Source organism: Hippocampus guttulatus, chromosome 14, assembly GCF_054856545.1.
Source record: "Hippocampus guttulatus isolate MCC_2025c chromosome 14, RoL_Hgut_1.0, whole genome shotgun sequence".
In the NCBI taxonomy this organism is placed as follows: domain Eukaryota; kingdom Metazoa; phylum Chordata; class Actinopteri; order Syngnathiformes; family Syngnathidae; genus Hippocampus; species Hippocampus guttulatus.
Window position 1 is genome coordinate 6,849,824 of NC_141274.1, and position 15,449 is coordinate 6,865,272.

Sequence of the window (15,449 nt, forward strand, 5' to 3'; positions counted from 1 at the left end):
CATGTACTACTCACTGCCGACAACGAGGCACTCTAAAACGGTCACGGCAGCGGATTATCCGAAGGGAAATTCATTTTTGTGGTTTAGGCATAGTTAGCTTGCTAAGTGCACATCACAATTGTGCCGGATAACAAAGGCACTCTAGTTCTCGCGCAGCGGCGGAGGGGGCGACTTGTTTCGGGACAAAGTTGTCATTGGGCTCCGTTTTAGCCACAGCCACAAAAATCAGGGTAAATGAAACCTATGTTAATGCTGAATTTCTCATTCGGTCTTTGTATTACACGCCAGAAAATTGTGCGGGTGTACCTAATGAAGGGGCTAGTCGGTGCGGGTGTTGTGTATGTGGCTTTAGTGGTGAAAAGCAGCCTGATCCAGCTTCAAGGGCACTTGACCCTGCAGCAGGACAATCTTTCGCAATCCCTGTTCAGCCCGCGGGCATGTGTGTTGTGTGTGTGCGTGTGTGTGTGTGTGTTTGTGCGTGCATGAGGACATGAGAGAACATTTGGGACTAGAGTAGTGTGTTATGTTAACTGGTCTCGGGCCTCTTGGGAGAAAATCATGGCGTGTACCTACACAGGCTGCGGATAACAAGGACATTCACGATGTGATCATATCAGAAATGTAGTCAGGATGCCCTTGGATGAGAACACACACTTTTTTTTTTTTTTAATGTATATGATGTAATGAAACACAACAAGGTCGGGGTGATGTGTTGTACTCCCATTAATGCTGCTAATCGGGTCACCGCATTATCTCAGCTTGCCTTTATACTTTTATTTATTTATTTTTTGACCATATCAGAAATTGCTCCAAGCAATATTATTTACACAGCAGAAGGAGCAATGTCGTTTTTGTGCTGTAAGGGCAATGCCACATTTTGGAGATGTCCCCAATGTCCCCCCATATGTGTGTGTGTGTTTAGTTAGCAGCGGGTGGGTGGGGGGGGGGGGGGGGTGCATTTTGACAAACCATGCTGTTAAAGATATAATAGCAGCATAATCACCGCCCCAGGCCGTCATTCTTCAGGATAATGGCCTGCTTATTCATTGGGGACGGCTTATGGCTCCCCCTTTTTTTTTTTTTTAATTCAAACCACTTTTCACTCATCGGAAGATTTTCTATGTTTTGGATCTTTTTTTTTTTTTGGCCTTTATTGCATCCCTTCATCATCTCCGAGATGACTAATTTCCTCCTGTCGCCAGTCTGCAGCGAATACTGAATTGCTGTCCCGCTTCACTCTACAAATGGTAATTGCAGCCCCGATGTTAAGTAAAAAAAAAAAAAAAAAGTCACATTTATTTCAGGTGCTTGGAATTAAAAAGATTAAGTGTTAAGGTTTAAAAATAAAAAATTAAGCACATTTTTTTTGCACAATAAATTATAAGAGTAACTAGAATAAAGCTTGTGGGGAAATCTGTGCACAAGATGTCATAACATCACAATTAATGTCGTAAAGTGCTTTGTATAAAGTAAAAATGAAACGTTGGAAGAACTTTTAAAAAAATGTAAAGTGTGACAGCTAATTTCTTAAGTTTGACTCAGTGTAAATAATTTAGTGTCGCGTGAAACGTCAAAATTCTTCATATCGATTTATGTCTTAGTTGGCTAAATTGAACAATGAGAACATGAATGAAATCCTGAAATAATGCTGAAAATAATGAAACAAACGCACCCTGCAGGCAAGTTTCCAATATAAACATCTTCAGGCAGTTTTTAAAAATTTATTTACAGATATTTTTCAACAACACAAAGTCAACACCGTTTGGGAAGAGGAAAGGAAACATTTGTCTTCCACAATTTACAGGTGTACGTTCTAAAATATCTACCACATACCACGGGACCAAATTGTGGACAAAGACGGAGGGGCAAACGGCAACAGTCGAACAACCGCACTCAAATAGAACATTGAAAACTTCAGGCCCAATCAATCGCCAAAACGATTTTTGCCTTCTTCAAGCTTTAGTGTCCCAATGCAGAAAAGAAGAACACAGCTGCCGGCACTCAAGTCCAGTTTGGCTTCTTTCGAATCAGTTCCAAAAGCAGAACCATTAAATTGATCGATCCATCGAGGGGTAAGGGCGGGTGGGATCAGCAAATACAATCTTACGGCTAAAAAGACTTACAGGAGTACATCCGTTTTATAACATAGTACAGTTTTTACAATTAAGATAGATTTTATATTTCACATATTAAAATAATGTGTGTGTATGTATACAGTATATGTTTTATTTTCCCCCATTTGATGTCTTTCTATTTCCGCTAAACATGATCAGCCAACGTCTGAAGTCAGTGGGACTTTCCTTGAAAAGCGGCATGTTTTTTCTCGCCGCCCTCACTAATTGATAACATTTCCCATTATTGACGATGGATTCATTCATTTTAAAGTGATGTCAGTCATACGGGCTCCGTCAGTTGACAGCTAAAGTCGACCAACCTTTGGAAGTGATCAAGTCGACCTTGAATGGAATGCGTGCTCATTTATTACATTTGCGCTGGCCCGGCCTCCCCCTCGGGTCAGATGTCGTTAAAATGATTAGAGAATTTAGTCGGTGAAATCATGTTATCACCGTCGAGGCCGCCGATATACACCAAGCGCCGTGTGTCTGCCCATTAAATAGCTAAATTGCTCATTTTTAAATTATGCCGATGAGGACGTCGTGGCTTTCTTTCCCTATATGCTGTGATGCCTGACAAGTTGCGTCCACTATACAGTACAATGCAACTGTTCAAGTATTTTTTGTTTCTTTTCAACAGCTTTTCACAAGATATATCTGGAGCCCGAGTTATGACATGGAGGGGTGGAGGCGGGGGTGTAGATTGCTCATTAAACCGTGACCACAACATAGATATAAAAATGAGTGTGAAGTACGAGTTTGCGGCCACAAAATAGGTACAACGCAAGTCCCAAAGTCATTTTTTTGTGGGTTTAATATATCTTCCCATGAACAACGTGGACGTCTGGGTGAGCAAATGGAGTGCACCTGCACTAAACACTGTCCAAGGTCACCAAGTCGCACCTTTGCTTGTCGAGCAACATGGCTCTCAAGAGTATATTTAAATATGTCTTGGTAATAATGATTCCTTGCAAAACCAAGCTCCCCCCCCCCCCCCCCGAACCTTTTATTGCTCATCCCTAGTGTAAAATAAAAATTCAATGATCCATGTCCATATTGTAGCTTTAGCATCTAGCATTTCTAGAGAAGGTGCGCTCGATTTGCTTACCAATTTGTCCAGTATGGAGCCACAGCTAGTTTGTGGCCGTAAACTAGTATTTTGTGCACATGTTATACTTTTTATCATGGCCACAAATGAGTATTTTGTGTGCACGTAATACATATTTCGTGGCCACAAAATAGTATTTTGTGGGCACAAATTATCATTTGGTGTGCATATTATATATTTATCATAGCCATAAATGACAATTTGATGATCAAATTTAATGCCAAAAAATGTCAATTTTTTGCACGTCATATCCATTTCATGTCCACAAATTGGGGGAGGGGGGGACTTGATATGTATATTGCAGCAATGATTTAAAACAAAAATTGTGTGTCCTGTCTGGGGCTATGTACGGTAACTTATATCTTCCAATCACCACGCTGGATCCCTCAAAAAGTGCCTGATATATTCACATTAATTTTGTAAACATCACATGTTCTTGTTTAACTTTTTTTAAGACTTAAATCATCAGCGTCCTTGAGTCGAAACGTTCCCTTTGTGTTTGTTCACTTCTCATATTCTTTCCCCAAGGTTTCACAGATTATTATCTCGAGTTCAAAGCAGCAGCCGTTGATGCTTCTTCACTAAGTTGTGCATGCCGTGACCCCCCCTTTCCTCGCTTGTCTACGCGAGGAAGAGAACATTTAGCTTCAGACGCTGATCGAAGCTTTCCGTCCAAGTGGAACTCTCAGTTGGACAAGGTGTCCAGTCCCAAGGAGGCGGCATGCTGTTTGGCCCTCAGCCGCAGGTTCTCAATGCTGGTGGTCTTGCTGTTGTGGCTGCTCAGTCCCCCCGCGGCCGACGCCTGCAGCAGCGGGCTGTTCCAAACCTGCTGGGCATGATGGGACAGCGACTGGTAGTAAGACTGGCAGGGGAGAGTGCCTAGCGGCGCCGGGGGCATGTTGACATTCATCCCCAGGTAGGGGAGCGAAGAGGGGGCGGCCAGGTCAAAAGCAGGGTAGTGCACCAGGTTGTTGGTGGCGGCCATGTGCTGGCGGAACTGCTCCTGCAGGCGAAACAGGCTCAGCGGGGAGGAGGAGTACGAGTGGTTCTGGGAGAGCGGACCGCCGCCGCAGCCGCCAGCCAGGCCGCTGCTGCTGCCGGATGAGGAAGTCGTCACGGACGGAGAGACCAGAGGTGAGTCTGTACACGGAGAAGATCACTTTAGAAAAACAAAAAAATCATTCATTCAGGGATACTTTCCTATTGACGTTCACAATTTGCGGTTGTTTCGATAGTTTGTGACAGGACGATCGCCCGGTCCCAACAATATTCCCATCGTTCTATACATCTCAATCTCAGCCAAAATTGGGATCGCTCGCTTCAATTTTGAAGTTAGCAAATCATCTTTTGACTGTGTAAACTTAAAAGGAACCTCCGTATGATTCCGAATGTGGCCTTGTTTTATTCTGTAGCGCATCATCGTTTTATCATCATCATAATGATGATAATGCTGAAAACAATCAGATAATGTGATATAGTAAGAGACATCATTTGGTAATATTTCTGAATGAAGGGTGAGATTCAGCAACGGCGGGATTATTTTTCTGAAATGTCATCGGTATAAATGACAGCGCATGATAAAATCCATATTGCGGAAACTTGATTTAAAAACCATATGAAAATATCTTGAAAACCTGATGAGGTAGAAAACAAGTAAAGACATTTTTTAAATCGGTCAGATCAAATCAAATAGAATTTTCAGGACACACAAAGCCACCTCTGATCAAAACTTGCTGTTGACCAATGTTATGTTATGTGTGCTCAGTCCTTGTTTGGTGAGCAGGAACATAATCCAGATGATTTTGGGTGATAGTTGGATTACAACCTGCACTGGTCATTGATTTTTATTATTAGTATTATTAATATAAGAGAACTTTTATTTGTGTCACAATGGAGAGATTCCCAATTTTTACTCTTATTTATTATATAAATTAATTTTTTTGAATGCTACAGTGAACCCTCACCTATTTGAGGTTTGCTATTTCCGAATGAACCTATTTGCATTTTTTTCTGTGGACCCTATCCTCAGTTTTTTAAGCTCTTTTCGAACACGCTGAAATACTACAAGGCGCTCTAAAGCGGCCACCCCAGCAGGAAACCCCTGTGCACATACTGGCTGTCACGTTGGGAGTCCCAACCACCATCCACACCACCTCACAATCCTGCTCTTCCCTCTTTATTCTCTCCACTATGCACATGCACTCATAGCTGACAACAAGGCACTCTAAAGGGGCCGAAGCCCCAATCCACATGCTGGCCTTCAAGTCAGAATTTTCCAAAATGATTTTTCTCCCCTCTTTGCTATTCTACCTTTCTCTTCATAAAGACCAAGCACTCGCGACGAACAACGAGGCACTCTTGAGCATCCACACCAGCGGGCTATCAAAATGGAAGTTGCATTTTCAGCATGCATGGTTTTCAGTCTTTGCAGATGCTTCCAGCAATTAGCTTCCAGCATGTATGAAATATTTAAAGACAAATCTTTTTCTCACTCGACATGTTCTTCTCACCTGCTTTGGGGCTGAGTCTTCTGCAGGGTGAAGACACGTCTCCCGGTGTCAGCGCTCTCTCGCTGTGCTGACATTTATTCTCATCCTCCTTATCTGTGGCGTTGTCCTCCGTCGCAGACTCGCTGCCGGACTGCTCCGCCGACGTGACATTCAGTTCCATGTCCGGCGGGACCGGGCGCACCGCCGGACCTTCTGTGTCCAGAGAAGCGGAGGTGGATGGAGGTAACTGCGGGTCAGGAAGGACGGTGGGGGAGGGTGCAGGAACGTCTTCCTTCTCAGCTGCTCCTTCAGCGCCTGTTTCCTTCTGTTTCTGCAACTGCTCCTTCTGGAGGCTGCGTTGCTTCTTGCGGAACTTGGCCCTGCGGTTCTTGAACCAAACCTGGGTTGCGGGTGATGAAGCAGACGACGCATTTGGGTGAGTACTGTTTTATTGGCTCAATATCAAGTGTTCAAATGAACAATCGTCTCACTGTTGAGTGGAACTCAAAATTTCAAGCCAACAATTTTTTTTAATCAAATTTGAAGTTGGGCAATTCAATAAAATAGTTTAAGTTTTGCTCATGTGAAAATTGACTTTCCCGTATGTGCAAAAAATCAAGAGTAAACAGAGCTAATTGTCCTCCCCCCCATTTTAAAGATATCCCGGTAAGTCAAAACAACTTGGTTGCCTTGTTGTGCGAACTAACACCGTTGTTTAAAATATAAATCATTGACTTTTTATTTTTTAAGTTGCCCCAACCTAAACTACTGTTTTAGCCCCCCTCAAAAATACAATTTGTGATTTTCACAGTATGGGCAATTTCTAAATACTGAATGTTGAACACAAATTCACAATACTGTCAGGGACATAAACAGCATGCTGTACACATACAGTATTTCTATAAACAGAGAGGCATCTCTCTATATGGGATACATATTTGACCTCCATGCATTCGATAATAAAACATTTAAAGTCATGGCACACTTTTACGAACATCTTTCAATATAGTACAAAGCATAATGTGTGCAATTTGTTTCCGCACCAAATGCTTGGACTTTGAAACAGGTCTTAAAAACATTTAATGAACTATATACAGATACAAAAAATGTATTTGTGCCCACCTGCACGCGGGCCTCGGGCAGGTTGGTGCACATGGCCAGCCGCTCCCGCATCACCACGTCGGGGTAGTGCGTCTTCTGGAAGGTCTTCTCCAGGGCCTCCAGCTGCTGGGCGGTGAAGGCCGTGCGGCTCCGGCGCTGTTTGCGGTGCTGAGAGCCGTAACGAGCCTCCAGGATGATGTCTTGAAATGCGCAGCCGTTGGAAGACAAAACATTCCCCGTTTGATTTCACAGTCTGGCGACCACCGACGTATCTCTTTCTCTCTTTTTTTTAAATTACCATTCAACATTTGAGGGGGTGGCATGTCCGATAAGTGAGCATGTCACTTACACCTAATCCGTGCCACCATTTAATAATTTTTCTTAGCATTTCAATAATCGATGTTGTGGTCGCAATATAATTTCTCCCAACGTCACGCGTCGTCAACGTGAGCGAGCGTGTACACAATTACCAGCGAGTCGCTCCGCCAAGGTGAGCGCGTGCACGGAGGGCCTGTAGTCGGGCGCGTGCTGCGCCTGTTGCGCCGCCTGCTGGTGGAGGTTGTACATGGCGCTCAGGGAGTTCATGGCGTGCAGCGAGTAGCCGTTCACGCCGTAGTGCTGCATGCTGTGGGGAAAATGCAGAGAGGAAATGAGGATGAAGGCTACCTTTACAATCTCTCCTCCCCCCCCTCCCACCCCAACCGTTTTCTTTTTTTTGTAATTGACGCACTCGAGGGCCACCCCGGTGTTAATGCGTGCGCCCCGACAAACTTGTTATCCATTAACATCCAATTATGGCATTGCTCATTCCATTAATTATACAAAAGGCTTTTAATTGGGGGCAATTACCACTCGTTGCCATAATGAACCGTATCGGATGCCTTCCTCACGAATGTATTCAGTGATCCCCCTCAGAAGCCCAATCCCCACGGAAAATGCTTGCTTTGACAGATCAAGACGTTGATTAACCATCTGTAGGATAATAACCCAAAAAAAAAAAAAGCGATACGATATGGTATATGGATTTTTTTTAAATTGGCTCAAATGACGCAACTTGTCCGACGCTTGCATTTTACCTAAAATCCATTCCAAAATTATTTCACCAGGGAAGAATATTTTGGTTGTCACTAACCGGCCTACAACGTGCTAGATGGACCGCTTGAGGACACGATTAGATATGTATTAGTATTAGATATGTATTACTATGGAGGAGGGTGACAGAAGGGGAACTCTCCAAAGCCCAAAGCACTGCTTCAATGGCATCAGCGTTTAAAAGTGCTCCATAAAGTATTAGTACATGAATTCTTATCCTGCAGGCAATACTGTATATATTTAATTTTCTATAGCATCATTATTTGTGTTGTTGTTTAATCCACTTGCCGCGGACAACTAAATGAAATCTATAGTACAAGAGTTTAAAAAAAAAACGTCCACGATAACCCTTCGAGGACATTGATATAAATGTTTTTGTAAATATTTAGTTATTTATGTATGCGGTTTTGCTGAACTGTCCTGTATCTTTCTAGTTCAAATATTTTGGTTGCCTATTTTGTAATTTTATTTTTTATATTATCTATGTATCTATGTATGTATCTATCTATATATATATATAGTATATTATATATCATATATAATATTTTATCATATTAACATATAATTGATCGGATTGCGAATTTCTCCATTGTGTGACAGTTTTTCTTATCTTATATTGGGCCAGTTTTTTTTTGTTTTTGTTTTTTACACTGAACCCTTCTGTGTAAATGGACTTAACGTTGTGGCCGGGAAGTGCAACTACAGAATGAAAAACAATCTCAAGTGCCACTGTAGCGAATGCTGTTGTTTTTGTGATAATGTTGGTTGTTAGAATAATAATTATTTTGATATTGTTAGCATAGGAGTATAACAGGAGTTCATATTTCACACGATTCTAACATAAGTTTGGGGAGTAGTTGGAGCACTTTTCGAGTTTTTGCAGGATTTTTTTGGTCAAATATTATTATTGTTTTTTCTGTTTGTTGTCATTATAATTACTATGGAACTTCCGTGTGCGTGTGTGGGTTTTGTGAGTGTGTATGTGTCCATTCGGCGGCTGTTCGGGGGTCTAGAGCAACTGATGGATGTGATCAGAGGGCAGTGGGGAATCGTTTAATTCGCCGGGACAGAAGGTGCTTCGCTAAACATTTACTTTCCTCCCTCAAGTATTTGACTTGAATGCCCCGCAACCCCCCTTTCCCTCCCTCCCTCCCCTCTCTAGCGGCCTCTTATCCCATCGCCCCCTGGCAACGTTTTGGCTGAGATGTATGGCTTCTCCGCGGGTCAAAATATGCATGTTGATCCCCATTTGGCTCCCCGTCTAATGGAAGTGCAAATAGGTTTCGACTGCGAGGCCCTCCATTTATCATCAACGCTGACACATTCACGGCGGAGAACCTTTTTAATGCAATACTTGAGAATTCCGAGTGTACTTTTAAATGCATTCGGGGTGACCGCGTCATTGAACGACAGCCGAGTGCGGTTCTCGGTTTCGGTCGCGCACATATTTATTTGCGGCAAACGGAGCGCGAAGGTGGATCGCGGAAGGCCGCGATGTAGTCACGCATCAGGGCGGCTTGCGTCAACGCTGCGGGCGGGCGGGCTGCGCGATGCTTCGATTAGCAAAGCGTCATTATGGAAATTGGCGTGTACAGTGCACGTCTTTTGATCCGAGTAAATGAGGAAAAATTGTATTTGGCGAGCAGCCCTCAGGGCCTGGCAATCTGTTCTGCGCTCGGGACGGTCACATTGGGTCAAGACTCGCTTTTTCTTCTACCGTCCGGATTTGCAATGCGGAGCCTAAAGATTATTTTAATATTTCGTATTTTTTTAACTATACTTTCAAGATAGCAATGAAAAAGAAAACCCTGAACGAGCTTGGTCAGTTTGACCCAACTTTGGGTTGTTCTGATATAAAAACAACCAATTGTTCTTTTTTGGGGGATGGGGAGGGGTCAAATTGACCCATGTACCTGGGTCATTCCATGTTTTGGCCAACGCTGTTTTTGACGCAGCACTTTTCAGAGTGTGGAAATGGGCAGAATTTGAAAACATGTTATATATATATTTTTTTTTACGTTTGCCAAACATTTTATTAATCTAAAAATATGTATGATTAAATTGACTATTTTCCTGAAAATGGTATTCAGTATAAACAAGCTCTGCAAGTTATCGGGGACTTTCTAACATTTGGACTCTGAAATACTTATTTAGAAATTCAAAATTGAACCGAGAAAGATGTTGTCATACAAATAAACTAATTTCTTAATCCTGAGCATCTCAAATTATTCCAAAAAGACATTCTATATATTATGAATATCACTTCACATATTTAATTGTTATGGTTGCAACTGTTAATGATTTTATGGTTCATTTCGCATGCCTCGGTCACATTTATTCGGCTCTTTCTTTCTTGACTTTAAAATTGCGCTAAATAATTTTGAATCGGATTAGATTGGAATGAATACATTCACAAGTTTATACATACCCTTGAAGACTAAATATATATAAATAAATATATTTTTTTTAAATTAATTATTTAGTGACTCACCGCAGCATCTCATTATTTTCTTTCTTGCTCTGTTTATGCTTTTTCTGTTCATTTCAACTCCAGGGAAAATGAAGTCATTGGTTTTTCCTGATCACTCGCTGTGCACATCTTACAAATTCTGCCAGGTGTGTCAATTTATTCGAACAACTGCACTGAAATGATCATCATTGCGTTTCTTCACTGAAAGAAATCACGTGGTTCTACTGCCGGATAGTGAGACGTTTTCAAACAAAATTGACCTCTGGTCACGTGTGTAAATAAAAGCCAGTCCAAAACAGGAAAGAGTTGATTTGGAATGTCACGTGGTTAAAAACAACGCCAACCAAATCTTTTGTGCCATAATTGAGAAAAAATCAATTTATTTATGATGTTATTTTGTGACTACACTACTTTGACACCATCCGACCGACGTGGACTTGTAGCCTTGGTTCTCCGTAAACTTAATTGGATAACACCTAATGTCGTGTCTACATTTTTCTCAATTTACAAAAATAAGTAACCTTGAAAAGAAGAAGAAAAAAAGTCGCGTAGAAGTTTAGCCTCAACCGTGTTAGGATTTTTGTTGTTTCAAAAAAAAAAAAAGTATATTCTTACCTTCTAATGTCAGGAAGGTGGCACGCGATAAATCTTTTTTTTCCCCCTCCGACTTCGTCAAAAGTAGTGCAGTCTTGTTGCTTGTCTTGTCTCCAAGTCCAAAGTGTGCGCGCGTTCCCGTATCGGTGGAGACTCGTGCTCGACTCGTCCTGGTCCGAGGAGGAGACGGAGGAAGGTTTTTTATTTCGGGAAGCGTGTGGGCCGGCTCCTCCTCGCTCGCTATTGGCTCCCGTGGACGTCAATCAAGCAAAGCAGCCAGTATTCGCTCCCCAACCCGAACTTCGACTTTCTCATCACGATCTTATTTTGGGCAGGTGTAGTTTTATTCTCATAGGAGCAAAAGTGGAGAAACCATCAGTAGTGTTCGCACCTTTTCTGATTTAACGTGGAAAAAAAAAGATTATTCTAGTTTTGCACATGTTTTCCGTTGTACCAGTTCTTGACGTGTGAATGCAATCTGCATCCTTTGTGATGAGTGGGAAGAAACCTTTGGTTTGTTTGCGTTTAGGCTTTAAATTTTTTTTTAAAGGGGAAGAAGAGACTTTGGCGAGATGACTAATAGATGCCGGGGTGCTGCCTCGAGACTCTCCTCCCGGCCTTGAAGGATTTGGGATGGGATAGGGAAGACAAGACGCCACCCCAGCCTCCAAAAACCCCTGTCTTAAAATGACTGCGGGTAAGAGGATTACGGCAATAATGCCCTTCTCTTCTTGAAGGGTTTTTTTCTTCCTTTTTCTTTCTTTCTTTTTTTTTTTTCTTCAAGAGAGAGCGAGAAGATTTCTTCTCCCGGAGCAAAACCGTTTAGGTGGGGAATTAAGGGCAGCGCAAAGTAGCCTTTTAATGCATAAGCTTGCATCTTTGGTTGCAGGGAGATTCTCTCGGAGAGGGTTTGGTTGGGACAGTTTTGATCTGTGACCGTGTTGGACACAAATATCAACAGGTTGGGATAGAATAGACAACAATTTAAAAATCGTTCTTTAAGAAATTTCATCTATATACAGTGTATATATATATATATATATATATATATATATATATATATAACGTTTTTTTGGGCATTATTTGAGTGGAACAAGACAATGGCGGTTAAAATTTTGAATTAGCTGTAATTTATATTTTTTTCCTCTTTATTATTATTATTATTATTATTGTTGTTTTTGTTATTATCATCGGTTCCCTTAAAGTTTCGTGCACCTCTGCAGTTTCTCTCTCTCTCTCTCTCTCTCTCTCTCTCGCTGCGCGCGAGAAAGAGGATTAACTTGTGAACCAATGGAAATAAGAACTTAAACGGGAGGTAAATCTGGCCACTGTCTCTTTGTGGGGAGCGTCTCTAAAGCAATTAAAGCGAGAAAGAGTTTCTTCTGAGCGCCTCTCCACCCAAAGCTCCTTAGAGAGCGACGGTAGCTGTCCAGCGCGTCTGAGGGGCTTAAACGTCCCCCAAAACAGCTCCCCTTACCCCTGTAGCCTGTGGTGGTGCACTGCTCAATACAAGGTGGCGAGACAGTGACCCCCCCCCACCCCCATCAGCTGATTAAAAACTCATTTAAAATTGACACAACCCCCCCCCCCCCCCCCCAGCATTTTCTCTCTGTGGTTTTGTATCTTGCAGGGGTACAGTTATTTATAACTGCTTCAAAACAAACCAGCAGAGTTTCTGTGTCTTGCTGGTCTACGTTCTTGACACTTTGTTGTACATTATGACAGACGTGTCTATCAATTTTCATGTTGTGAAATGAAACCAGCTTTCCAGGCTGAATTTTGCTGAAATTCTAAAAAACAAAAAACAAAACAAACCCCCCCAAAAAACTACCAAAAAGGAATCTTTGTTCATAAGTGTCCCTAAAATATGCGCTTCCAAGAAAACTGTCAAACTTCCTGTGTCTTTTTGCCATTTTTTTTTTTTTTGCACAGCTACTTATGATATAGCCATGACGACCAAATTTCATCCAGCTAAATCAAACCGGCTTCCGCTTTGTCAGGGATGCTACCAATTTTTTTTATTTTTATTTACCAAATGTCTCTAAAATGGCTGCCATAAACCAAAATGGGAGACTTCTAAACATGGCTTCTTGAGACTTTTTGGTGTGTCTACTCATTATTGACATGACTACAATGTTTTATCTTGCTCAATAAAGTTGGTTTTCGGGGCTGAATATCCCCATAGCGGATGCTACCAAACATGCATTATTACCCAAATGTTCTTAACATGGCTGCCTAAAAACAAAATGACAGGCCTTCCACATCTTTTTGAGCACCGCTTCTTGAGACTTTTTTTATGCGGCTACTCATGGTAGACTTGACCACCAAATTTCACGTTGCGAGGTAAAACTAACTTACGGGGCTGAATTTTTCCAAAATTCTCGGGTATGCTGTCCCAAATGTACATTTATACCAAAATGTCCATTTCTGCTGCTTACTTTTTGGACATGTGTTCTTAAGTGGTTTTATTTTGTGCAGGAAAATCGCCGCACGCTGAACTGCTATTTGGTGAATGATGCTCCCTAATAGCTAATTAATAGTCTTAATGATGTTTCTGCAACTTCATGAATACATTAGGTGCGCAATCCTGCAAAACTCAGCCTCCGCGGCACCATTCAAGGGTATTTCAGCATCTGTTCATCCCACGGCAATTAATCATTTTGATGTGTGGTTTAAAATCGACGACTTGCAGGGGACCCCCCCCCCCCCCTCCCTTAATAACAAAGCAATTTGCCTTGAGCTGCCTCACGGACGCATTTTTAGCACACCTTCATATTTCGAAACCCACTCCTTTTTCCTTTTCGTCCTTTTCTAAACACGCATGTGAGAAATTGATTTAAAGAGGGTGTGAGGTGTTATTGTCAGCTGAATCCTCCTAATATCCCCTTTTATTGTAACCAGATTTCAGAACCTCTCTGAACAAATCCCTCATCTCAAAGTTTTTAACCCGTCACTTTCCTCTAATGGTTGCAGAATTCCCCCACATGCCCCCTCCTCTCTCTCAATCCATCCATTCTTCTCCTCTCCCTTGTCTCAATTCCTCCGTCGCCTTTCTTTTTCTTGTCTTCGCTCTTCTCTCTCTCTCTCTCTCTCCCTGGCCCGCATCCCACTGCACAAGGAGCCCCATTGTATAGTCCTAATCCAGAGGCAACACAGCTTTCGGAACATGCAGGGATAAAAGGCCCATCAAGCCCACAACTTTATGGGGGCAAATCTCTCCCTAATCCTTCGCTTTATCTAAACAAAAGCCCCCTCTGCCTTAATCCACCTATGTGCTGAGAAAAAAAAAACCTGAAGATGCGTTGAAAGAGAGGGTTTGACGGAAGAGAAAGGTGAGATCATACAGGGAGGCTTGAAGTTTCGGAGAGAGCAAAAATAAGGCCAGCGTATGCGGGATGCGTCTCGTTTTTCATTAAGGGAGTTCAAGCGATCGTATTTTCCGCTCTTACGACTTCATGAAACATTTGCGTTGAAACGGAGACCCGACTTTTTCAAGGGACCGTAACATACTGCAATGAATCATGTTAGCCATCGCAATCAATACATGATAACCGCCACACTGACGAAATACATGAACCAAAAAAAAAGAAAAAAATTATATTCGTCCTAATTTGCCAATTTGACAATTACAACTCAGAGGACCCCATAAAAAATTTTATTATTGCACCAATTGGGTCCCAACCTTAATTTTGGGAAATGTTGACAAATTTGGTGTCAGACAAAATCTCTCAGACAAGTTTGTGTTTGAGGGACATGTGGAAATGGCTAAACGTGACACTAAAACGCCTGCTTCGAAGCAAAATGACAAACTTCAGATGACTGAAATTTGTAGTTTTGAGGGTATGCGAACAAAAATGTCACAGAAATGGCCAATCGAAAACAAAATGGCTGTCTTCACGAGTCCTTTCAGACATGTGGCTATTTTGGTGTTCACTCAGGATAGACATGCTAACCAAATATCACGTTTCGAAACTATACTATATCGAAACTGGTTTCAGGGTTTAAAGCAGTAACTTTTGACCAAAACTGTCCCTGAAGTGAGTGTTGAAAAACAAAGTTGGAAAACTCGCAGTGTCTTTTTTTGGTTGAGTTTTGGAGCCTTTTTTTTTTTTTTTTTTTTTTTTTTTTAACCAAATTTTGCCAAGTGGAGCTGGCTTTTGGAGCTGAATTAAAAAGAAATAAATTAATTACAAATAAATTCCAGGGTGTGCTAAAATGTCCTCTTCAAAATAAGATGACCGAATGCCAGTATCTTTTAGGGAATGTATTTTTGAGACTTTTTGGCATGTCTACTCATGAGAGACATCGCGACCAAATTTAATGTTGCTAAGTGGCTATCAGGGCTGGATTTCCCCCCCCCCCCCCCCACCCCCCAAAAATTCCATCTGATGCTACCAAACATATATATTTTTTTACCATATTGTCCTTGAAATGCTCGCTTCATGGCAGACTTCCTGCATCTTTCTGGGCATGGGTTCTTA

The 15,449-nt window shown here is 41.9% G+C and overlaps 1 protein-coding gene across 1 annotated transcript; it reads right to left on the reverse strand.

Annotated features, from left to right (window-relative positions):
• Positions 1 to 1,707: 1,707 nt before the first annotated feature.
• dmbx1a (diencephalon/mesencephalon homeobox 1a) lies at positions 1,708 to 11,127 on the reverse strand. The gene is made up of 5 exons (XM_086129184.1): positions 10,990 to 11,127; positions 7,283 to 7,437; positions 6,834 to 7,012; positions 5,733 to 6,111; positions 1,708 to 4,362 (listed from the first exon to the last, which is right to left on the reverse strand). Exons 2-5 carry the CDS (start codon positions 7,434 to 7,436, stop codon positions 3,908 to 3,910), a joined length of 1,167 nt encoding a protein of 388 aa, XP_085985310.1. The 5' UTR covers position 7,437; positions 10,990 to 11,127; the 3' UTR covers positions 1,708 to 3,907.
• Positions 11,128 to 15,449: the final 4,322 nt, after the last annotated feature.